General features: G+C 36.7%; 3 protein-coding genes and 1 long non-coding RNA gene across 4 annotated transcripts in view; 2 read left to right on the forward strand and 2 right to left on the reverse strand.

The window, feature by feature from the left end:
- LOC129721782 (uncharacterized) overlaps nucleotides 1-11,030 on the forward strand; it is a 29,490-nt gene extending 18,460 nt beyond the window's left edge. The window contains exons 2-7 of the mRNA XM_055674725.1: nucleotides 492-1,112; nucleotides 1,775-1,910; nucleotides 5,195-5,337; nucleotides 7,961-8,240; nucleotides 8,437-8,551; nucleotides 8,899-11,030. Coding sequence (XP_055530700.1) covers nucleotides 1,046-1,112; nucleotides 1,775-1,910; nucleotides 5,195-5,337; nucleotides 7,961-8,240; nucleotides 8,437-8,551; nucleotides 8,899-9,069 — 912 coding nt within the window. The 5' untranslated portion in view covers nucleotides 492-1,045 and the 3' untranslated portion in view covers nucleotides 9,070-11,030. The remainder of the gene's footprint in view (nucleotides 1-491; nucleotides 1,113-1,774; nucleotides 1,911-5,194; nucleotides 5,338-7,960; nucleotides 8,241-8,436; nucleotides 8,552-8,898) is intronic.
- Nucleotides 11,031-11,051: 21 nt separating this feature from the next.
- LOC129721784 (dentin sialophosphoprotein-like) lies at nucleotides 11,052-12,576 on the reverse strand. Its single transcript, XM_055674726.1, has one exon. The coding sequence runs from the start codon at nucleotides 12,537-12,539 to the stop codon at nucleotides 11,631-11,633; it is 909 nt and encodes a 302-aa protein (XP_055530701.1). The 5' UTR covers nucleotides 12,540-12,576; the 3' UTR covers nucleotides 11,052-11,630.
- A 6,005-nt stretch (nucleotides 12,577-18,581) lies between these two features.
- On the forward strand, nucleotides 18,582-20,575 carry LOC129721964 (ATPase WRNIP1-like). The gene is made up of 3 exons (XM_055675102.1): nucleotides 18,582-19,686; nucleotides 19,745-19,919; nucleotides 20,003-20,575. Exons 1-3 carry the CDS (start codon nucleotides 18,710-18,712, stop codon nucleotides 20,525-20,527), a joined length of 1,677 nt encoding a protein of 558 aa, XP_055531077.1. The 5' UTR covers nucleotides 18,582-18,709; the 3' UTR covers nucleotides 20,528-20,575.
- Nucleotides 20,562-21,616, reverse strand: LOC129721965 (uncharacterized). The gene is made up of 4 exons (XR_008727530.1): nucleotides 21,380-21,616; nucleotides 21,154-21,187; nucleotides 20,876-20,966; nucleotides 20,562-20,679 (listed from the first exon to the last, which is right to left on the reverse strand). It is a non-coding gene; the product is annotated as an uncharacterized LOC129721965 (long non-coding RNA).
- Between the last annotated feature and the right edge of the window lie 2,725 nt (nucleotides 21,617-24,341).

Consider the following 24,341-nt stretch of genomic DNA (forward strand, 5'->3'; position numbering starts at 1 on the left):
GCTAAATCTAGCGCACTAGCGCCGACAGAACACGTACCTCTTTACTTCTCCTTTCAGCAGGGTTGGTTGTCCGAACGGTCGAAGCTGCAGCAACCAGCACCAATACAGCAGCTCCAAACAGCCACCAGCAGCGAGCCGGGTGTGTGATCACTCAGCACAGCGACACAACTCGCTGTCAACTGTTGGCTTCTTCTTTTTCCTCCTTTGTGTTGAGATTCTCGTCCACTGCTGTAGCACAAATCACTTAGCAGCCAAATCGGCTTACGCACCAGCAAACAGCCACGATGCGAAACAGTTGCACAAAGGCGCGACCTTGAACCCGGATTTATTTCACTCGACCAGGCAAACAATGCCAACACTTGCTCGCGCGTCTTTTGTTTTATATTCTATCGGAGCGATCACCAAACACGTCCTATACTGATGCGTGTTCGGCACAGAATCTATTAATTTTATTGTAAACCTAACAAAGTGCAATGTTTTCTGTTTTCCAGGTTACCATTCTTCAATGCTATGTGCCCATTAAAGAAATAAACTGACAAACTGTACAGATCAATTTACGAAACTTCATTTTACTTCTGACACACACCAAACTTATTCCGAGAATGATTTTCGCTCTAAGCAAAACTTACTCATCCTCCTCCTAACTGGCATCAATGCAAAGTACACAGCGATTTTCTGCGGCTGTAAGCTCAGAAACGAAAACACGAATGCAAAAGGATAAAGCAAAATCCATGCTAAAATTGACAAACTGAAGCTGGGTAGTGCCGGCTGCTAAACGACTGAAAGCCAGCAACCGCAACCGGATTAAACTGATTTGGTGACCGAAACTGGAAGGTGGAATCCAAAAACAAGACGAACTGTGGTATTAAAAATTATATCACCCCTAGAGCGAGGTGGAAAACCTGGATAATTTTCCTACGCAAAATCCAGTTTAAAAGTGAAGTGACAAAACAGTTGTAAAGCAGTGGCATTTCACTACCCGTACACCCGCCAGCAACGTTGAAACAAATAAAACCATTGGGAAAGAATAGCCTAAACAAAGAAAATGAGGACCAGAAAGTACGATGGTATAACAGACAGCTTTCTTCGCGTAGTGTTCGTAACAATGGCAGGTAAATAATGCAATCATTAAATCTCTTCTGTCATCCCAAATAACCGTGATTACGATTTTATGTACTATGTACTATGTATTTTATAAACACATTTTTAATGACATGGGTTACTTTTTGGAACTTTATTTTCTCTATTACCTTTTTTATGTACGAATACTTATATAGAACACAGAATTCTTTTCATTGAAGCGTAAAATAAAAACAAGTTTATTTTATGTTTTAATCTACGATCATGAATTAGTTTTATTTTAATTAATCAACTCATAATATTTATAATAATCTATACAACGGAAGTTTAAAATATTGTTCAATACAGTACTAACCTATCAGATGTATGGCAAATGCTTATATGACACTGATGCACAATATGTTTTCTCTTACTAAAAACAAATTTCAATCTTCCAATTTTTTTTTAAATTTTAAACTATGATTTATTTCATTTTTGAATAAACGTCAATAAGTTTCCTGAGGATATTTCTACTACTACAGATTTTTATTCAATCTTTCAATAAATTAGTTTTAGAAATTCTCTAACATAATATCGGATAGAATTATTCATAACTACGTAACATAGTTTTGTGAGCAAACAAGACGTGTAAATGTTCAGTTGCAAATAAAATTGATTCTTGAAAAATATTTCTGTTTTTATTTTGTTCCTATAGTCTCCATCGCTCTAGTAATCACTGAAGACTGTGGCCAGGAGGAGTTAGTTCAATGCACCAAGCCGCTGCAAGTGCTTTCCGCAACATCCGAGCTCTCGTTCGTTACGAAGAAAGAGGAATTGGATAAACTATGCCCGTAAGTAATTTACCATGAAAAACAGTATTAGTCAAACTGTAACACATAGAATAAGCATGAACCATAATCGTTACCTTTACGTCTCAGCCTTTAGCAAAGCAAATACCGCTAAACATCTATTATAAATATAAATAGAAATTTTCGCGAATTGTTCTGCGGTATAATAGAGTAATTCTATGCTTCTGACGCCCTATTGACAGGAGAAACTGGGTGAAACCAGTAGTTTAGGTTTTGTCCCAGCATGCGCTTGCTGCACCTTGCCAATACGTTCAGCAGTTTCTGCTGTGATGCCGATCGCAACAGTTTTCAAATTTTTAGTTCAACAGACCCTTCACACTTACAATCTCTACAAGAAACATCAGCGAAATGAATGAGTGTCTAATGCTCGTAACGTTTTCACAAAACGTTTGGCCAATTGTTTTCCCGATGGTACAATTGTGCCAGCAGCAGATACCGCTATGCGGTACCACCAGTTTATTTGCAACGTACGACGGCAAACCTTTCGAAAATGTACGCTTACACTCAGCTTTACTTGGCTCGATTTGACTCGGGTTCCGCTTCTAAACACATTTTAATCGACATTGCCCGTTTTAGCCAGCAGCCGGTGTACAACTGTTTTTGACATTGTTGAGTAATTAGAAATGGAAAAACTTTTCTCATTTCGGACCATGTTGATTTGAGAAGAGAAATTTATAGTTGCTGTTAGTGAAAGGGAAATCCTACTACGCGGGTTTTGCTTGCTTATTAGATAAAATATTCAGCGTTAATTTTGTGACAACCGAAAATGCTACAGCCTGCGTAGTCGCGTAGTCGACAGAAAATTAGTTGTATAGCAGTTGGTTGGCATATTGCGTTTCCTCACTCATTGCGGATGAAGTATGGTCCAATCCCTTTGGACAACTATTCTATGACATTTTTATAGAAACTACACTATGCTAACCAATGTTATTTCAAATCAATTGTGTTGTAATGGTATGCAAATCATATCACGAAAATGCTTAAAATCGAAATAAAGAGTCAATAACACAACGCATTTAGGCATTCTCTGGAATTTTGTTGAAGTGATTTTAATGTTTAAATTTGACTGTTCTTTTATAGATTCCAATATAAATCCACACTATTTGTCTTGGAATTAAAACATATATTGTTGAATTCAATAATATCACACGGCGACTATTTTTACACTAATACTATACGTAATAAAAATGCTAGTCTAGCGGATAATTTTTATTTCACACTAGCATTTAGACTCCATGTACACAAAATTTGCTCGGTAGAATGAGACAGCTTTTTTACAGATTCTACCTCCGAGATTCAAAAGTAGATTAACAAACGGCCTGAGACATTTTCCAGATCATTATTACCTCGTTTATACAACAGCACAATGAAGCTCCGTCTATTCGATATCAAACCTAAAATAATGGTTTCCCAAAATTTCCTGGCACATTAATAAACGCCAAATGAACAATGAGATTCTCCAGTGCGCTGGGCACCAGGGATGGTGAAAGGCAGTGCACCAAGCTAAAAGAACAGGCTCGTCATAAATTTTAATTATGTATCACATGTGTCTCACATTCGTAATTTGTATGTTTTACTTTACCTTGCTCGCCTCACTTACTCAGCTCCGAAGTGCTGACAATGTGAGTAGGGCCAAATGTGCGGACTAAGGTTGTAACCCCACGTGTCAAGCGGAAAACAAGCGCACTTTTCCATAGCATCAGAATCAGAGTTCTGCACAGCAGTGGCCCAGGCGCATTTTTCACCATCATTGTATTGGATAATGACTGAAATTTTACCCGTTTACTGCAGATAGCAGCATAGCATCAATAAGGAACAGCTGAAATAATGGCAAAAAGGACGTTGGTTCACCTAATAGTGATGTGAAAATGACTTTGTGGATGTCAGTAATTTTGTTTCTTTTGTAAAGTTGCAATCTAACAAAAAAAAAAAAATAAGCAAGAACAAATAAAATCGACATTTTACTACCTTGAGGTAACAAGCTTCAGCATACACCAAGCAATATTATGCATTAGAATTGGTCTAATCCGTGTGACTTTGTTGCGCACTTCTTCTCTTTTTTCAGTTAAGCATAACAAAGCCTTGCAATATGGCAGACTTCCGGGTGACAAGTGGACTGAACGTGTGCATATTTGTACCTGCACCAGAAAAGTTGAATATCTAGTTGTTGTTTAAAGGAACAATGCCGATTGCAATGGTAGTTATCTCATAATTGGGTTCCCAGTGTGATGAAACCAGTTTATCTCATGTCGTTCTTTATTTGCTGATGACAATGTAGTATGGGTTGCATTACAGAAGAATCCATAATCATGATTTGAGTAGATAAACTAATTCTTAAATTTGAAAAAAAGCCTGCCTTATTTTTCTTGTACCATTCATTGAATATGTTTATCTTGAAAATGTCTAATCTATCTCTACAAAAAAAAAACTTTTGCATTTCTAAAACACTAATTTACCATTTGACTGCTGTCGTAGAAACTATTTTGCAATTGTAACTTATGGTACCTGCAACCTGAGTCATAGCGAATCTACCTTCGTTTCGGATTCACAGTAATATGTCAGTATGAGTCCTGGGAACAAGTGACAAGAACTCACACGCATTTGTTTACCAGGAAAAGGAGAGTGACTGACGGATGGACATCTGGCAGCATTTTCCGATGGGGATGATGAAATATAAATGAACGCTCAAACGATTGTACATACGTTCGCACAAAATAAACCGAGGAAAAAATCTAACCCCTATCACTAGTAGCCGAAACTCGATAGCACAGAAACATGGAACATTTAAAACTGTTCAAACTGAGATCAGAACCTTCTTCGGGTGGCATTTTAACGTTATCCATTCCACTTCATTGCAAAGCTCCAGACTAAGACGATTTACCATAAATAGTTTCAGTAGCTGCCCCGAAGCGATGGCTGAAAACAAACAAGACAGCTGGGAACGGTTACACATGTAATATGATTTTCCCTTTTCGAAAGGTATTCCACTAACTCCGTGTTGATCCCGGCAGGTCGGTGCTACTGATCTTATGTGAAGAGACACATTTCAGCTTCTTATCTATGACTTTTGACATGCTATGTTGCGGGGAATAAATACATCATCTGTATCCAACCCTTTTGACACCATTTCGTTGTGATATATCTATTGCATCATCATGTTGAATGTATTATTTTTTGTTACTAGATTTGATAACTAGAATTATTTATTTATGTATTTTGAGAATAAATTGCTTCAATGATTTTTATTCAATTATTTTTGGAAACAGTGACCTTCACTCAGGACTGCATTGTATACGAAGCTATACTCGACGCTGTATGAACATCCATCAGAGGGACCATTTCAACAAGCTGTACCATGGCACCAATGAGGTCATCCGTGAGCTGTGCGAAGAAGGACCTTATCAGGAAGGCACGTACGTATTGTACTAACTATATCCATGTTTAATGCTGCTTAATATTGTCTTAGTTGCTTAGTGTTATGTTGGTCAAAGCCATTAAACATTCCATTGACATGCTATGAATTTATATTACTGAAAATAGGCATGCCAAAGTTACGTCTACGCGGGCATTCGGCCAAAAGGCAGCTGTGAACCTGAACTATAGAAGCTAAATCAAAATTGTTTTTTTTTTTCTAACTACAGAAGCTATGAAATCAAAAGAAAGAATTATCAGTTTCCGTTAGATTCTACTGGTCCACATAAGCACTGAGGATGATTGTATGTCACAGTCGAAATATGTATTTGCGCGGACTGAATTTCAATATTTATTTCCCAAATTTCTAGTAGATTCTAACAGAAACTGACAATTCTTTTTATTTTTTTGATTTCTTAAATCACTTCGCTAAGACGCTCAGTAAAGATTTTTCAAATTTTACAGAAGCTATGTTAAAATTGGTATTTCAGAGAAAAAAATATTTATTTTTTATTAGAATAAATATTGATACTACAATTTTCGAAAAGTGCAAGAGGTACGATGGGTCAAGGAATCAAATCACTAAAATTCTGCACTAATGTCAAAAACCAGTGGAGGAGGCCGTCACCCTCTGACCCTTCTTGGTTACGCCTATGGAGGCATTGAAAATTAAAAATATTGTAAGGTGGAACAAAGTTTAGAATATTTTTACCATGTTTCGAAATTCTGATGTACTTTTGAGTGTGCGGAAAATTATGCGAAATTAAATCTGGTATCCAGAAAAGGAAATATTAGCAAACGATGCACTGCTTTTCTTTTTGTGTACTTGTGTATAAAACCGCTAATAGTTTAGCGTGATGTTACCTTTTTGTACAGTAGGTCTGGAAAAACTTGTTTTCCATTTTTGAAGGTTATATTAATTTTTTTCCACTTTTTTCTCAGAGTTGTGCAAGAAATTGATTGTAAAAATACTACCGCAGCCATAAAAATAGGCTCCAATCCTACATTTTTACATTCTGCTGCCCCAAAGAATCGAGTATCTGAAAAAATTAAAAAACTTTTCACAATTTCTTCCGAAATCAGATTAAAGACCTATAAAATGATAATTTGCTTTTTATTAAACGCTGATCGATCCTCAAAATCTTTTTAAACTCAATAAATCAATTTTTAGCAAGTAATTCACTATAATTTCTGAAGGAGTAAGTCAGTGAGGAATGCGTGAATAAGAAGATACCAGCTAAAATGCCCTGTCCTATGTGTGGAGCAGAATACTGAACTCTTCTAGAAGATATCATTGCTACTGAAACCTTGTTTTTGTTTTGTGTTCGTTTATACTAAGCTTTTAACAACTTATTTCAAGAAAATACTTCACAGATCAAAAGCTAGTGCTTTTTAAAACCACAACTTGTCAAAAGAGGACTCAAAACATTTCCAATCGTAATTTGTGCACTTAGACACAGATTCTTCAAATTTTTTATTATGAAGTCATTGGAGTGTAAGTCAAATTTGCCATGGTTACCTAAACGCTGCACATGTACATTGTATCCTTGCTCGTGCACAATATTTCACATCCTGTCGTAATTGTTCCTGTGAGAGGAGTAATAATTACGTTGGTACATCAATCCTTTGTATATTACCTCTGATAAAGATTCAATATATCGTGTTAGATCGCCCAGTCTACCTTCCGAAACACTCGACTGACTGACCGTTCATTTTCAATAAGTTCACTGTTTGTCGGTGAGTAGTGCAGAGAATGCAAGTCGTGCAGTGTCACGTCTACATGTACAATCGAAACATAAGAGAGATCAGCTAAACGATGGCCATTCATTATTCATTCTCTGAAGCCAAACAGAGAAATTTCAACAGAGTGCCTTTACAGAATTCAATTTCGTTCGAGAACGACTATTCCACATATAACCGGCCTGCCAGCCAGATAGGGAGACAGCACGTATACGTGCCACAATGTGTTGTCCCGAATCCAAGAAATGTTCCCCTATTGACAGGATGACCACGATGAATAGGTCGGTCATATCTATTTTTGCTTGCTCCATACTAAAACCGTCACAGGGATCGCTACATACGTGTTTATCTACTTGTTCCTGTGCTCTCTCCTGAACACTTTTCATTATCAGTTGTAAAACGTTACCCCATAGTATACTGTTTGTCCGTGACAGAAAGCTAGCAAGTCAATCACGGCAATGTATTGAACAACACAGTTATAGCCAGCATCGTTACCAGGGTATACTGTTCATTTACTAGGACGAAAATACACCCTGTTTCATTTCCTCATAGCACCACCTAACGCCTGGAAGCGACACCGGCTATGTACACAACTTTCGTACTTTCAATTTTCTATAAAGCATTTCCAAATCAAGTACAAGTACACTTTTCATATTCTCAGCTTTTGGTTGCATTGTTGTCAATAGTTTTTCCTGCACACGGTATGATAGAAAACATTTTATCATCTCTCAATAAGCAGCACAAACTCACCAACACATTATACCCTTCATTCATGCAAACATGACAACCGAAAACTCGACAAGAAAAGCTCGCCAAGCTCATCTAACCTTATCTCTTTACCTCAACGGGCGTTTCCTTACCTCCCCAACTTTCCGTTACAGACTTTCTTAGACATGCCCCTTGCATGCGACATGTGAAAAAGGACTACGAAGTGTGTGCGGTCAGCTATCAGAGCACAATGGCCAAGATCGGACAAACGGTGGCCACCGGTACTACAACGAAGTCACCTACCGGCAGCGCCTCGGGGCAGCCGACACCAGATGCAGCCATGTCGCTCTCAATGAATGACATGCAACAACAGCAGCAGCAGCACTCTCGCCAACGAAACTATACGAAAAGTACTGAGGATGCGGAAGAAGAACGGCTCAAAACTGTTTGCTGGTAAGTTGGTGTGTTTGATTGTTTCGTGCTGCCTTCGCCTGCTATTTTCACCTTTTCTATCTAAAATCTGTAAAACTAAATATTCTCTGTAAATATACAGAGCACACATAATGTAAAATTGTCAAATTTTCAAACATTTCATAATATAATTACTTCCTTAAACCTAACTGTGTTTTCCCTTTTTTATTACCCCCAGTGCATTCCAAAAGTATATGCAATGTTCCGAGTTTACAGTACGTCACGCATGTGGAGATGAAACAGCTCTTTTCACTCGAAAATTCCTCGACAAGATGTCCAACACTCTGATGAGGGTGAGTTCCACTTCCCACAATAGCTATACTAAGTCAGCTCCCAACAATAACCCTACACCCGAAGCGAAGCATGCGTTAACAAAGCAGAAGAAACTAATTCCAGTACAATCACTGCATAATCAGTCGTTTGACAATATTTGATACTAATCGTACTGATCGTACGAAAGCTCCCATTCTATAGTGGAAAGGAAAATTGTGTAGTTCACGGTCATTCATCCTATTCATGTGCTATGATCACATAGAGCAGGTACAGGTCTTTCAAAACGCAATTTCCCCCTCAAATGGCCAACAATTTTTCCTTTCCCGAAGTTCTTTTTTCATATATCTCACTTTCCCCTCTCTTCCAGATGCACTGTGTCGATTACACACCGGAAAGCGGAAAATGCCGGGATTATTTTAGTTCAGACGCGACACGTGTCCGGTTGACCACCTCAATATGGCTTTTGTTTAATATTTTGCTAGCTAGTCTGGTAACGTTGCTGGCCCGTTGTATGCCTAGTTCCAATGAGCTAATTTAATCGACCTGAGCTGAGGACAAAACAATACTTTTATCAGATCCTGGGTACTGTGGAGCATGTGTTGTCATTGACTGCCACAGAGTCCTATGGTAGCCACCATGTGAGGAATATAGAGTTGCGCTCTGAACGCATTTGTGATCGTGAAGTGTAAAGATATAGTCTGAGTGCAGAACATAGACGAGTGCGAGGTAAAACTGAATAAATAAAATAAACGAACAAAGATTGTTTGTCTACGATGATACTGGTGCGTCGTGACTGTATGAAAGTGTATTAGCGTACCTATGATATAAAATGATTCGGTTTTTTGTTAGAAAAAAATTAATAATAATCTGCCGGTTTAAATTGAAATAGGCTACCTATTATCATAATAACACTTTTAAGGTTGAATCGGTTACAAACGGATTTTCATTGGCTTCCAATAACTGTAGAAATATACAGAAACAAAACATAATACGTTGTATTGCAATTGTAACAGGTAATCTAAAAGAGAACAATTTTTAATTATTTTAGAGTAATAATTTCTGTGGAATGTTTACTATTATTGTTACTAATAAAACGGTTGATTGCATTGCACAATCTTCTGTTACCATATGATCAAACGTTTTTTAGATTGGGATAATGTGGAAGTATATCTGCGTTATCTTCAAGATTTTATAGAAGCTTGTGATGTCAACTGAAATATGAATTGTTTCAATTCTACCCAAGATTTTAGACCTATCTGAAATAATAACAAAATTGAAAATCTGACAGACAACATATGATGACACAAAAAATGTGAATGACTAGCCAGCTTCCGAAGTATTTACGTATGCCATTTTTTATTCTATCAGCTCGAGTAAATAATGACACAATGTTGAAAACATACCATAATTATAATGAATAAATGGAGCATTTTATGGACGAGGATTTTTTTCTTGCCAAGCATGTGTGTGTTCAAAAGGTTTTGTTTGGGACAAATGTAAATAATTAATAACATTATGATTAAATGAACCAACATAATGACCGCAGTTGAAATGAGAGAAAATGCGAAAAGCGAAGCTGCACCCGTTTGCACCCAAGTGGTATGGAGGTGTATAAAATTGACATAGAATCATATTATAATTAGTTTAGGCAATTAATAAAATTGCAGTGCGTAGGCATATAACATGTTTCATAGCTTCCGGATAGAGATACTGAATGGTGCACCATAAAAAGGCGATGCCTATGACCATTGAAAGTACACTCACGTACTCCTCTAAATTCAATAATCAAATTATTGGTTGGAAGCGGGTGAAAAGCTGCGGACAAATAAATTATAGCCGGTGTGACTGCCATGTAATTGTACAAATGCAATACGAATTAATGGATGGGGAAAAGTGCATCCACCAAGTAACGCGGTGAACGCGATTGTATCTGAAAACTCTATTAATCGTGAAGTAACATGTTCGGGAATTTAATATTCAGAGATAAATTATCGATAAAACTGTTACGTTGATCAAGTTATTGTTAATTCGAAACAGTGTAAATGAGAATAAATGAAAAGATTAACTTAATTCTTACGCAAAAAAAAATCAATAAGTTCGTTATGGTTCCTTCGAGATTAATGCACTTAAAATTGAAGTGCATAAAATATTATATAACATCTCGATTAAAATTTAAAATATTTCAAATGTCGAAAAAAAATTGGCAAAAGTGAAAAAAGGCATTGTTATTCATCATTGTGTTCTTTGAAATGCCCCGTAACCAATGATGTGTAACACTCGCATATAGTTTTATTTTGTTCATTATGTTAGTGTTCGAAATTTGAGGCTATTCTATACGTGAAATTTGTCACTGCAAGATAAAAGATCGGATAGCAAAGTAAAATAGTTCAAAACGAAATGAAAACGGTGATTGTTTGATGTAAATAGGTTGTATATAGGATAGATTATTTAATTATGTAATGAGCGCACGAAAATATACTGAACATATTGCAAACTGTTTACAGTAATATAAGGTATTTTATCGAGATGACAGACCAATCCTATAAAAATTTATCTTCTTTGAGAATATTTTCCAGTAAATTCGTATACTGATTATCATGCTACATTCGAAAGTTAGAATAATTCTTTAATGGAATTTTTCTCATCTCTTTGATTTTCAATTCCTAATTTCTTTGTAACAGTGAACATTCTGGAAGTTTTAGATTTTTGAAATCAGGCTGGTCGTACATATAAATAGAACAAATTATGCCAGGTTTTCATTTTGTTAATTTTTGTTTTATTTTTTATCAATTAACTCTACCTGTATTTTTTTGTGACACTTCAACTGTACGGTAATAAAAATGCCCAAGATATTGAAATGAAATGAGATGAAAATAAATCTATACAAATGTGATAGAGGCAGATAATTTTATAGAGACAAAAGAGAAAAAGACAGCGAATGTTGATAAAGTAAGTTAATTTCAATCGCTCAACGTGTCTTCAAGTCATTTCCATTTGATTTTTTTTTTCAATGAAAAGCTTTATACATAGACAATTTAATTTAATTTAAAAAATGTATAAATAAAAGATTTTAGTTTACATAGCCTTACAAAAAAAAACTTATTGATGATAAATTTTGTATCCATGCTCATTTGACCCAAACTGTCTATTCTCGTTTTTAAACTCTGACCGATGCCGGTAATCGTTTGTATCCTTCCGATCTTTTTTGAACTCATTATGATTACTATCGTACTTTCCGTCTGTCGAGTACCCCTTTTGGGAATGTTTTTTCTTTGTACGCGATTCCTCCTTGTGTCCACCATTGGCATACTCCCCGTTATCATCAGACTGTTCTTTGTGCGAGGATCCGTACTTTCTGAACGATCCAGAGTGATCAGCAGTGTCGTAAAATATGTGCTCTTTCTTGAATTCGTCCTTGTGATACACATTGTGGTACCCAGTGGTCTTTGATCCCTTTTTGTGGTGTTTCTTTTCACTATGCTTGCCTCCTCGGGTATGATGCTCTTTATCGTGGTGATTTTGCTGATAAGAATCTTCATCGTGGTGGGATTTATCCTTTTCTCCTTCTTTCGCATAGGAATGGGAATGATTCTCCTTTCCGTGACTGCCTTTGCTTTCTTTTTTCAAGTTATGCTGCTTGTTGAAACCGTGACGATTTTTCGTTCCATCCTTTGAGTTATGATGTTCATCAAATGCTTCCTCCGATTCGACGAATTCTCTAGACCCTTTTAAGCTTAACACCTTCGATTCAGCTTCTGCACTATCGTCAGTTGTTCCACTTTCTTCACTACTGTCTCCGGCATGTCTTAAATTAGCTTTTATTTCTATTGCTGCATGCTTGTCCGATGAGGGAAATGAGAGTCTTGCCCGTGCAGGTCTTAAATATACCACGTGGCTTGGAACTGAATCAAAACTTCTATACACATACGAGCTAGCCCTTGGCTCTTCAATGCCATACACCGAAAACAAAACAGTACATCCGAAAATCCACAGCAGCTTCCAATCCATGTTCGTTAAACAGTATCGTTATACGATGAAATTTCACAACAAACTAACCGAGATAGATCTGTGAACAATATTTTTATATCAACGTTATGATTATGCACACGGGGTTTCGCTTGGGTAAGCATCCCGTTGGTGTCGCACAGCCGAGTCTTTTTCAGTTACGGCTCAATGGCTAAGTGCGAGTCTACAAGTCAATTTAACACCTGCACTGATCAAAAAAATTTCTAGACAAAATATTGTGGGGCATTTGACCTTCCGGCAGTAGCATGAAAAATCATCCATCACTTACCATGGTCCAAGGAAAATCGTTTTGATCTTGAGGAAGTACATTGACTCGCTAGAATTTGTTAAAAAAAACAACACCGTTCGTGTTCATGAACAGCTCCTCCACTGTATCTAATCCATATCGTTTTAAATATGTGAGTGATGTCCTAATCACAAATTAGCATATTTCAGCAAAATGCGTGGCTTTAAAAATGTTTAAAAATATTGCAATATTGCATATGAATATTGAATGGTTATTTAAACCAAAAAAAAAAAACACTTTTCATAGTAATCACTTAAACCCGTGTTTTGTATTTAATGCCAATATTAGTGCAAATAACAGTAAACTAGACTACGGCAGTTGAAACCCGACACAAATTGCGCCTTCTGCTTTTTCGACACATTCACTTGAATTCGACTCACGATTTTCTTTTATAACATGTTTTTTCGAAAACATTTCAAGTGTAAATTAAACATTTAGTACGCACCAGTTCATTTGCACTCACTTTAGGCCTCTACATGGCCTTTGTTCTCAGTGTTGATGCTCTCAGGCAAGGAGTTCCTGACTTGCATATGTTAGACGATAGTTAGTCTTTATCTTGTCGCAGTACTAGCAACCGACGGTCTCATTGTCGTTGTCGTTTGAAGCAACAACATTTACCGGAGTGTAAAAACCAGCTGAAAAAATTAAAAGAAACAAAGACGAAAGACAAATTTTCCGACTTCCCGCACAAAATGGCACGAGCGCGACGTGAGAACATTGCCCGGAAAGATCTCGGAAAACCACACATTTTCCTTTTACTTCCATTTCCGTCGTACTCGTTGATCTCTCTTCTGAACCGGCACCCTTTTTTGGTAGCGTCAGTCGTAACAACATCAGTGCCGAAAGAGATAAACCGTGTCTCTGTTGAATGTAGGTATCTGTGGCTCACGCCGACTTCTGTGTGCAATTGCGAGCGCGTTTTGGGTGCGACGTGAGAAAAATTTTGAAAAGTACAAACTTTCTGAAGTGGCTGTAAAATTGTGGTGGAAAAGTTCCGTTTTCTGCCTTGGTGGTTACCGCCGACCATAACAAAGTGAACGAGAATTAACACACTGTCATCAACTCGGCCATACGAAGTTATGGGCTGCAGAATGCGTAACTCCAGTAGTTATAATCATGTCGACCTGTAATGGGTGCTAATGATTGGTATTTCCAACAAAAAACATATGAATTTTATTGAGATATTTATTATTTTTTAATAATCAGAATATATGATTAACGACAATTACTCAAGACTTCTGATTTTTTGATGCAGCATCCAAAAATCTGTTGCTTGGAAAATGTTTATTTAGGTACATGAAATTGGGCTCAGGGCTGAATCTGGAGCTCTCTTTATAGATAGAAATTGAATTGGATGGATTTCAATACAAAACAAACAAACCACAGAACTCAAGTTTGGTAGAATCTTTATTTGTGATATTTCAAATATCGATAAAAGCTTCAATCTTTATGCAATAATATGTTCCTGAATTATTGTATTTTTTCTATGTTTCTACTATATCTTTTTCCTAAGTTAAATTTTTTAATGTTTTTTAATATTGTAAGATCATTTCTATTTTTTTTCTATTTATTCTATGTGTTTACTATATCTTTTTCATGAGTTAAATTTTTTGATGTTTTTTAATATTGTAAAATCATATCTATTTTGGAAGTTATAAAAACCGATTGAACACATATTTTTAATATAGGAACACTTTAAAATACGAATTGTCACCGTTCAAACTAATTGTAAATATAAAAAAACTAATCGGAATCGTTGTAAAATTTGATAACAGATGTTGCCTGTCATCAGAAACCAAATTATGCACCGGAAATGTGGAAAACTGCAGAACTGTGATGCAATCGCCTGTTTATAGTAATTTTGTAAAAAAATACACATCCAAATACAAAAAATAATAAGCAAGCAATCGATTCTCTGCTGCATCTGCTGATAGCAATTGTGACTTTGACATTTCATGAATAAACAAATAATTTCCGGCTCACTTTTATTTCCATTGTTTTATTTCGCAATCGTGCGGAAATATCGGTATACATACTAATGTGGAAAACAACTCATGCGAACAATATAGTAGAACGCTAAGAAGCAATGTCAGGTATAACAAAAAGCAACCATTTCATGACGAAGCCTATTCGAGCGACAGGATTTTATCCAAAAAAAAAGACATCCATGCCTTCCTACACCTGGTATAAAAATGATACAACAGGCATAATTAATTTATGTTGCTAATTTGGTTGATGGGGATGAAATGTATACAATTTAATTCAACCCCTTTTTTGGCAGTCTCACAGCGTAACCCGGTTCAACTCAACCATCTCGGTAATATCCGGTGATGGTTGGCGACGAACAGTGAACTTCCTACTACTAAGTAACGCATAGTCCGTTTGGATACAGTTTTTTAGTTGGTATTTAACCTTGAATTCGCATCCATTGCTGCTGTTTTTTGCTCCGTGAGGATAGGCTCTGCCGCTTACGTTCTTTTGATTTTTTACAAGTGAAAACAGATAAATCTCTACCCTAAATGACACTGATGACGTCCCCATTTTCAATTCGACTGTGTTACCATTTCCATAGCCACCTTACGGACAGAAAAGCAACAACTTCACCCATTCTGTTGATAGCTGTATGTCCCTGTAACCGGCAGTTATTTCTTGCGTATTAGATTTGGTTTTCTCCTTCACCTTAACAGAGTTTTAAATGTATAGGCAACAGAAATGTGTATGCAAGAATTTCTTTGCTCGTTCAATAACTATTGAGAGAGTACCTGCAATAATTTATTATAAAATTTATCCACGTGGCTCCAAAGTATAATATCGAACAAGTGTTGCGTTACAACTCCCTTTTGCTCTCCCTAACATGAACTGCGTCTTGCGAGAAAACAACAGTTGCAAAAGCTTGATCTGTTCTGTACAACACACGACGATCTGATTACTTACTTGCATCAGTAAAATTTGTATATTTTGGACTACCCGGTGTTCTATTTCTATCGGGTAGGTTTCCTGTCAACATCCTTGAATAGGTGGATTTTAAATCCTTCGTACAAACCGGCAGGCATGGTCTGGTGTCACGTAAACTGAAGAATAATTGAATTTTTCCTATAGCCAACGATTGCTCCCTATTTGCCTATTTATTCTAAAAAGAGCTTTGAATAGGTACAACGTTTTATGTTCAAAAATTACGATTGTGCATGTTGGTTGCATTTATTTCTAAATAAATTTATTTTTAAGCAATACTATTTTGTACGAAAGACGTTGGTCTAGCTTAAAGCACAGACTAACAGACGTAACACTGGAACATAGCTCAATCGCCACATAAAACAGTCATTTCAAATTTCCAATCGAATAACAGTCATCGCGCGATAACGCCGTCTGGGGCGCTGTCATGCTATCTCATACATATTTTGTGGTTCCCCATTTGACACATGCAGTAACGCTAGCTCTGTAGTCGAAATACATGACGCAGCACGAACACGGCAGCAGATGGTGCTAGTGTTACTAACGTAAAGTACTGGAATCATCCGAACGATGATATTATTGAAAATTTGTTCGAAGTGTTGTCTGTTAGTCTGTGCTTAAAGTTTCCGCCAATCGCGCCGGCGGACTGGGTTAAAATCTTAACACCCAGAAATGTCCGTTAGTCATCGGATCGTTAGATGAGCAGGTAATGTTTTTCACCGAGACATACCTCTCCATCCCTTTTTTCTATTTTTCGCAGAAAGTACTTCGCATGTGAGCAACTATACTGCAAAATTAAAATTTTTGCATTACCGTGCAGGATCGAAATTCGTACACCTAAGCACATGATAATCTTCGACGGTCAATATAAAATCAAGAAATAACATATTGCTTTAAACTGACATGTTTAGTGATAGGTCTGCTTATATTTTATCACTATTTTCCAGCAAAATGATTGAAATCACTCCGAAACTCGAAAAAATCATGTTTAAATAGAACATGTTTTGAATCGAAATCCGTACACAGTTTTTTGTCTGAATCAAAACCCGTACACTTTTGAATCGAAATCCACACACACGCGATATAGACTGGATCAAAGTCCACACAACAATAAATCAAACTCCGTATAGATGAAGAAGTACAAAAATGGACATCTTTTATTTATAATTTATCTTTAAATTACCGAATAAGTATATTTTGAGGATCAACTGGCACCTAAAGTTTCACACGGTTTTCTAATTTTTTATATCAGCTGAAATAGTGCAATTTTCGTAGCGTTTCGTAGTAACCGGAACGCCGGAACCTCTCGAAGCTTCCCGGTACGACTTTCCCTTGCGCACCTCAGTCACAGCTCGTTTAAAATTGTTTGCCGTATATTTATACTTGTTTTCTTCCATTATATGCTGGAAACAAGAAGAAAGTTCAACAATATATGCATGATACACACGCTGTACGGATTTCGATTCAAGCAAATAAAAAGAATCAAAGTCCGTACGGCAGAGTTTTTGTTGAATAAATACAACTCACACTATTTATTAGACAATATATAGCTTGAAAATGACAAAGACTTACCTTTTCCAACAATTTTAAAAAGATTCACAGAGTAAAACACTTATATCCCACTTGAAAATCGTTTTTATCTGAAGAACGTTTCCTTAGTAAATTCTCTAACGATACAACGAAATGACAACTGAAACCGAAACACGATTGATTTTTCATTTTTAATATTTTTATTCCATGGCCTACTGGCGCATAGTTTAATTTAACAGAAGGCCAACAACTCAACGGATATGTACATGTAACTATCATATGAATTTTCACTTTTATAATGCTAAAAACTGAAGAAAAACATCAAGGTGTACGGATTTCTATACTGTACGGGTTTCGATCCAGCACGGTACTTGCGTTTATTCTTTGATAGCCGAAAATGCAAGAAAAACCAAAACTTAAAAAAAATAAACTTGAATGTTGAGCTTATAAAAACGCTTTTCGGCAACGCTGTGGTTTACGATTTTCAATGAATTGCTGGTAACACCATTCGATGGTATACAGGAGTATACAGTAAAGCGCGGAATACTTACTGGCGAAAAAAAAAACATGTAAGAAACCGCGGTATTCTAAAAATCTTCGTAAAAAAACGCGTCATTTTAAAATCCTAGTAAAAATCGTGTGATTTGAAAAACCGTCGTTGAAAATTCTGCGTCCGGTGAGGTACCGTTTACAATGTTTTATAACGTAAACATTTACAATGTTTTACTAACGTTTAGCGCACAACAATTCTCAGGCGCAGATTTTTTATGCTACCTTGCAACTTTTTTATGTTTCTCATTCCGTTGCCGCGATTGAAAATTACCTGACGTGAAAACTGTCTGCCGTTACCACCCGTGGAGAGCTGGATACATGCACGAACTGTAATTCAATGAGTTTCAAGCCGTTTTGATTCGTGATCTTAGAACCGAAAAAAACGATATATTTTTTTTGAATCACAGTTTGCTCAGAAAACACAACTTTTTAGGATGAGTTCAACTTCTTTTTGGTAACAATAAATTTAACAACTAAAACTGACAGCAATCACCAACAAAACCCATTTTATTGAGATTTGATTCATTTGTGCAGTTGTAATCCTAATATTGAGCGCAAATAATAATTAAAAAAAAATCTGTGAAATACTATTATCAGAAAATAAAATTGTCTAGCCCCTCGCAACGAATAATATCGATATGATATCGCTCTCGAAATCGGCATGTAAATACCGATTTTTCAACGCTTGTTTTTGATCGACTTTATCGCCCAATGTCGCATTGCGATTGCGAATAAAAAAATATGAGTCAGTCACGTTGTTTACAAACGTTTTTGAATGTGTTTCAATTTTTTCATCAATTTAACAGTAAAATACTTGAAGTAGGAAAAAATAATGTGCGATGAACCTGAACCATCTTCTTCCTGCGTGCGATCTGCCTGTCCTGTGTGTGACAAGCTGTTTTCTATGGACGAAATTGAAAAACATGTAGACCGTTGTTTGTTCTTGAATTCTGCGGAGGGAGCCTCCGTATCGTCGTCATCTTCGATCCGGGAAAATGCCAATAGTCAGAATCAGAACCTGGTACGAGATACGAAACGTAGCTTTAGTATTTTTGAGAAGTCGCCTTCTGTTCATTCATGTAAGCGCGCAAAAGGTGACAGCAATTCTCAGACCGTAGAAGGAATGGAGAAACAAATCATCGATTTGTCTGACGACGATGTTAATCCAGTAGAGAAAAATACAGTGGAACTAAAGCATACAAATCAAAATAAGAGTTTAGATTTCAGTGTTCCACTGGCAGAAAAAATGAGGCCAATTGAGTTGTCCGATTACGTCGGACAAGAGCACATTATTGGTAGAAGTACAGTGTTGCGAACACTTTTCGAAAACAACACGATTCCGAGTATGATATTTTGGGGACCTCCAGGTTGTGGTAAAACCACACTAGCACACATTATTGCAAATCATTGTAAAAAACATGACAATATGCGATTTGTTAAATTGTCAGCTACAATGAGCGGTGTTAATGATGTTAAGGAAGCCGTGAAGGTGGCTAAAAATGAAATGAAATTCAAACGGAAAACAATACTGTTTATGGACGAGATTCACCGCTTCAACAAGTTGCAGCAAGACATCTTTTTGCCACATGTGGAAAGTGGTACAATAACGCTGATTGGTGCCACTACTGAAAATCCCTCTTTTAGTCTTAATTCTGCTTTGTTGAGTCGGTGTCGAGTAATTGTTCTCGAAAAACTTTCGGTGGATGCGATGATACAAATTTTGAAGCGAGCCTTACCAGAATACGATACTGTCCTTCTTGAAAATAATAACGCTAAACCCGATATTAGCAAGCTGCATTTTTTGCCGAAGTAAGTCTATCAAGACTCTATTGGTAATTACATATAGCATTAACTTCATATTTTACAGAATGATGATTACTTCAGAAACCATACGATGGCTGGCGGAAGTTTGCGATGGAGATGCCCGTATTGGACTAAACAGTCTTCAGCTGGCTCTGAATACTGTTACAACACAGCACCGACAGGAAGACCAAAGCACTCTCAAACTTATTTCATTACACGAAATCCAGGAGGGTATTAAGGTAAGCTATTGATGTAAATCCCAGTTCGCCAGTTTTTGTAAGAATAGGGCACTTCATTTAATTTTTCGTGTAATCATTTGAAGAAATCCCACCTGCTCTACGACCGCAAAGGAGATCAACATTACGAACTGATATCTGCTCTGCACAAATCAATTCGTGCCTCCGATGATAATGCTGCTTTATATTGGTGCACTCGAATGTTGATTTCTGGAGAAGATCCCCGTTACCTTGTTCGCCGAATGATCCGAATGGCTAGTGAAGACATAGGAATAGCCGACAACAATGCTCTCACAGTAGCAACTTCCACATTAGCGGCGGTCCAAGCCGTAGGCATGCCTGAGGCAGATTGTATTATAGCACACTGTGCTGTTTATCTGGCAAGAGCTCCTAAAAGTCGAGAAGTATACAATGCATTCAATCGTTGCAAAGCAGCGCTGGAGTGTCAAAAAGGACCAATGCCGAGTGTCCCATTACATCTGCGTAATGCAACCACTAAACTTATGCGAGATCTGAGCTACGGCGTAGGATACAATCTAATGCAAAAGGATCAATCCGGATTACAATACATGCCGGAAGGATTGGAGGATGAAAATTATTTCTCTGAGTAAGACGTACGCATTTTGTTGAAAATAAAAGTTTCACTTAGTTTGTATAAATCGTTTATTCATCAGCTGAAACTACCGAATGACCATATTCAGCATATCCTGAAAATCGCAGAACTCAGAGTATTCGGCATCCTCCGGGTCAATTTCCCTGCACCCTACAATAGGAAAATATAATCAAATTTTAATATTAAGTTACACAAGCATATATACACTATCAAACACTTCAAGTGTTCAGATAGTGGTGCATAGAAAAATATGTAAATCATTAAGGAATCATCCAACATATAAGACTTTTATCATCATTTGATGCAATTGGGGCAACATCAAATTAAATAGTATTTGGGAACTCACCTTTCGGAATCTTAGTGTTCGAGTGACATGGGTGCAATCAGCGCATAGCTATGTGTCAAAGATATGTTGACACATTTTTGCTGCCTTTTTCCTGCAATGATTACAAAACAAATAATAATTTATAAAATCTTCGAAAACTGAGAGTACAGTAGTCTAAATACTAAACAAATCTACAGATAGTGGTGCATAAAAATACTGAATCATACTATTCATTTCTTTAAAAGGATTTTTATCATCATGGAGATTTTACAAACATATTTTTGAAATCAATACATTACCTTCCAAGTTCAGCATATTTCAGCTACACACGTGCTGAAAAACAAGAAAAAAATAACATGAACTAACGTAAAACAGTTAGAATTTGTTTTTCAAGTTTAATTAATAATCAGATAGTGGTGCATATTGAGAAATTAAATCAACGTAATTCATTTGTCTTTTAGGATTTCTATCATCATTGATATTGAATGACTGGCTTGTCCCATAAGTAGACATATCTATACTTACAATGAATCAATCATAAAATAACCTCACTTTTCATGAAGCTACACGTGTTTAAACAATGAAATAGATATTGTGCATCATTCGCATTGATTAAAAAATCAATACTTCTCCAAATTAGCTACATCGTATATATTTTATTAGTATAAAACCTTGAGACTTTTACAAATTAGTGTATCACTCCTAAAACTTTAAACACTTCAGGACGAACGTTCGAATGAAAATGGACGACAACGAAAACTACGTCCAGAGATGCCAGATGTTTTTGGAAAATGTTTGCAACTTATCGAAAAACCGGAAAAATCTGCTTGAAATCTGAAATACAGTCCGATTTTTTACGCGGTTTTTTTATACGCGGTTTTTTTACGAGGTTATTTTTACGTGGATTTTTGAATTAACGCGGTTTTTTTTACGCGATACCGCGCTAGTTCAAAAAAATTTTCAGGAATTCGAAAAAATTCAGAGGAATTAACGTGGGTTGCAACCAGAAACGTTTAAGTGTTTATCTAGTAAAAGACTTAGTCCAAATAATACTCTCCGCCCACCGAAAGATCCGGAATGACCGTCAAAGAGGACAATTTTAAATACTGGTTCTAGAGCGTCTCGAGTTTTTTCTAAAGCTCTCTTGCTGGACTACTTTACGCGGATTTTTAAAAAAACGTGGTTTTTTTACGCGGATTTTTGAATTAACGCGGTTTTTTTTACGCTGATATTTTAATTAGCGCGGTTTTTTTTTACGCGGATTTTCGAATTAACGCGGTTTTTTTACGAGGTACGTATCCCTGCGTAAAAAAAAACCTGACTGTATATATCAGGACTACTTAGGGCATCCTTAACGGAACGCTTCTATACCCCGTTTGGCAGCGCTCTATCATCACTTCACACCGTACCGGTCGCTGCTAAACGCGCTAGAGAAATAGTAGCCGAGCTTCCGGGAAGCATCGCGCTCGCAAATTTAGCAGCCCGATAACAGCGCTGCTAAAGGTTTATGCTGGATGAAACGTCAAACTGAAACGATAGTAACGACCGGTGTGAAAACGGGTGAGTGAGCAAAATAGCCGCGCTGTACACAGCCGCCATAACAACTTAAAGGTACCGCACTGTTAAGGATGCCCTTAGTGATTAGGGCGAAACTAACAATTAGGAACCATTCAAATATTACATAACGCGGAATTTGGCTATTTCCAATACCCACCCACCCCCATGTACCGCAATTTTACATGTTTGCCACATGCAATATAACGCTTCGCTGAATACCTCCCCACCCCTGAACGCGTTATGTATTATTTGAATGATCCCTTAGAGTGCCTGTATAGAGTGTGGCGCCATGTCATCCAAGGTAACGCTGGTAACACTCCTTTCTTTTTTCTCTGCACGAGTTTAACGATTTTAACAGGTTGTAAAATATTTCCTTCATAATTGTTCGCAAGCAAAAACCACACAAATATCAACAGATTCGTCAGAGTCCATGTGCGCAATTGGGTTGTTTAGCTATTCACAGATTTCCGATTTTTATATATCATCTGAAAGAGTGTAATTTTCTGAGCAAAACGTGATTTTTTAAAACTTTAAATCGTTATCCTTCGGTTTTTAAATGAAGAATAAAAATTCGCTCTAAATCGTTACAATGACAGTTGGTACAGTCGCCGTTCGCTAACTGCAAGACTTTTAACTGCAACGCTTTTTAACTGAAAGACCGATAACTGCAACAACTTTGTAGTTATCGGACCGCAATCCGTCAAATCTGATGTCAAAGTCATATTTGACATTGAAGTGGCAGATCTTGCGGGGGGATTCTAAATGCATTCGAAAATGAAAATTGTGGAATCTCTTGAAATATTTCAAAAAGACTCATTTATTTCTCTCGATTTTTTTTGATTTCGTTTACTTGTTGTCTCTTCATTCTAGATGGGAGATAATTCACTATTAATCAATGAAGCAAAATCACCATGTTATGTGGCTCACTTTCCGTAAGTATTATAAGAGAAAAAAATATCCCTTGTGCATTGTTTGGCTAGCGTTCACTACTCAGCGAGGCAGTGCATAGTAGATCACAAACAATACTTTGTGACCTAGCGTTATATAGACCATTTTACGAACTGACAGGTGTCACGGATCCTGCTGACATTGATGTTGCTTCTACTTGGTTCTGAGCTTTCTGTCAAAATTTCATTCATGAATTGAGTTCAGAAACGTCGCGTAAAATGGTCTATTGTAATGATGAACTTTATCTTCACCTACATATTGGTTATGTAAAGTAGTTACTTAAACTCAATTAATTATAATGCGGAAATATGAATATCAAATTCATTAATCGAATAGCTTGTCTATTTTAGTTTTCTGCTTTTTTTGCCACTATTTCATTAAAAAAATACATATCGACATCATTGAAAACAAAAATGGTGGTGACGGACCCCCTCTAAATTTTGGCATGTGTTAAGTGTTGCAGTTATCGAACGGCATTCGATAACTGCAATGTAAACATGTTGCAGTTATCGAACGACGACTGTATATGGGCGTACTGTCATTGTAGCGATTTCGAACAGCTTTCGAGCAGTTTAAATCGTGATTTAAAAAGCGAAGGACAACGATAGATTTTTGAAGTAGAATACTTCTCTCAGGAAGTTCGGCTACATAGGGATGTGAAATGAAAATCTAAAACCGAAAAAAGTGAAAAATATGTTCAATTTCAAATGCTAATAAAGTAATTAATTAGTATTCGATGGATTTCCTTCGTTCTTGCAGCAATAGATTGGAAAATCTTCTAAGATTCCTCCCAAATGCAGACAATTGTAATTTTATTTTTCAAACTATTGTACTATTGAAAATAGTCAAGCCTTGTCAAAACGAAAACTTCTGCCTCTGATTGGTCGTTATATGATTGCTTCCCAAGCACGGTCGACAGAATCATAGACCTTGCCATTTTAAATGTGCTATTTGGCCTATATAAGAGCCTGTTTCACCCGAA

This window comes from Wyeomyia smithii, chromosome 2 (genome assembly GCF_029784165.1).
Source record: "Wyeomyia smithii strain HCP4-BCI-WySm-NY-G18 chromosome 2, ASM2978416v1, whole genome shotgun sequence".
NCBI classification, from domain to species: Eukaryota; Metazoa; Arthropoda; class Insecta; order Diptera; family Culicidae; genus Wyeomyia; species Wyeomyia smithii.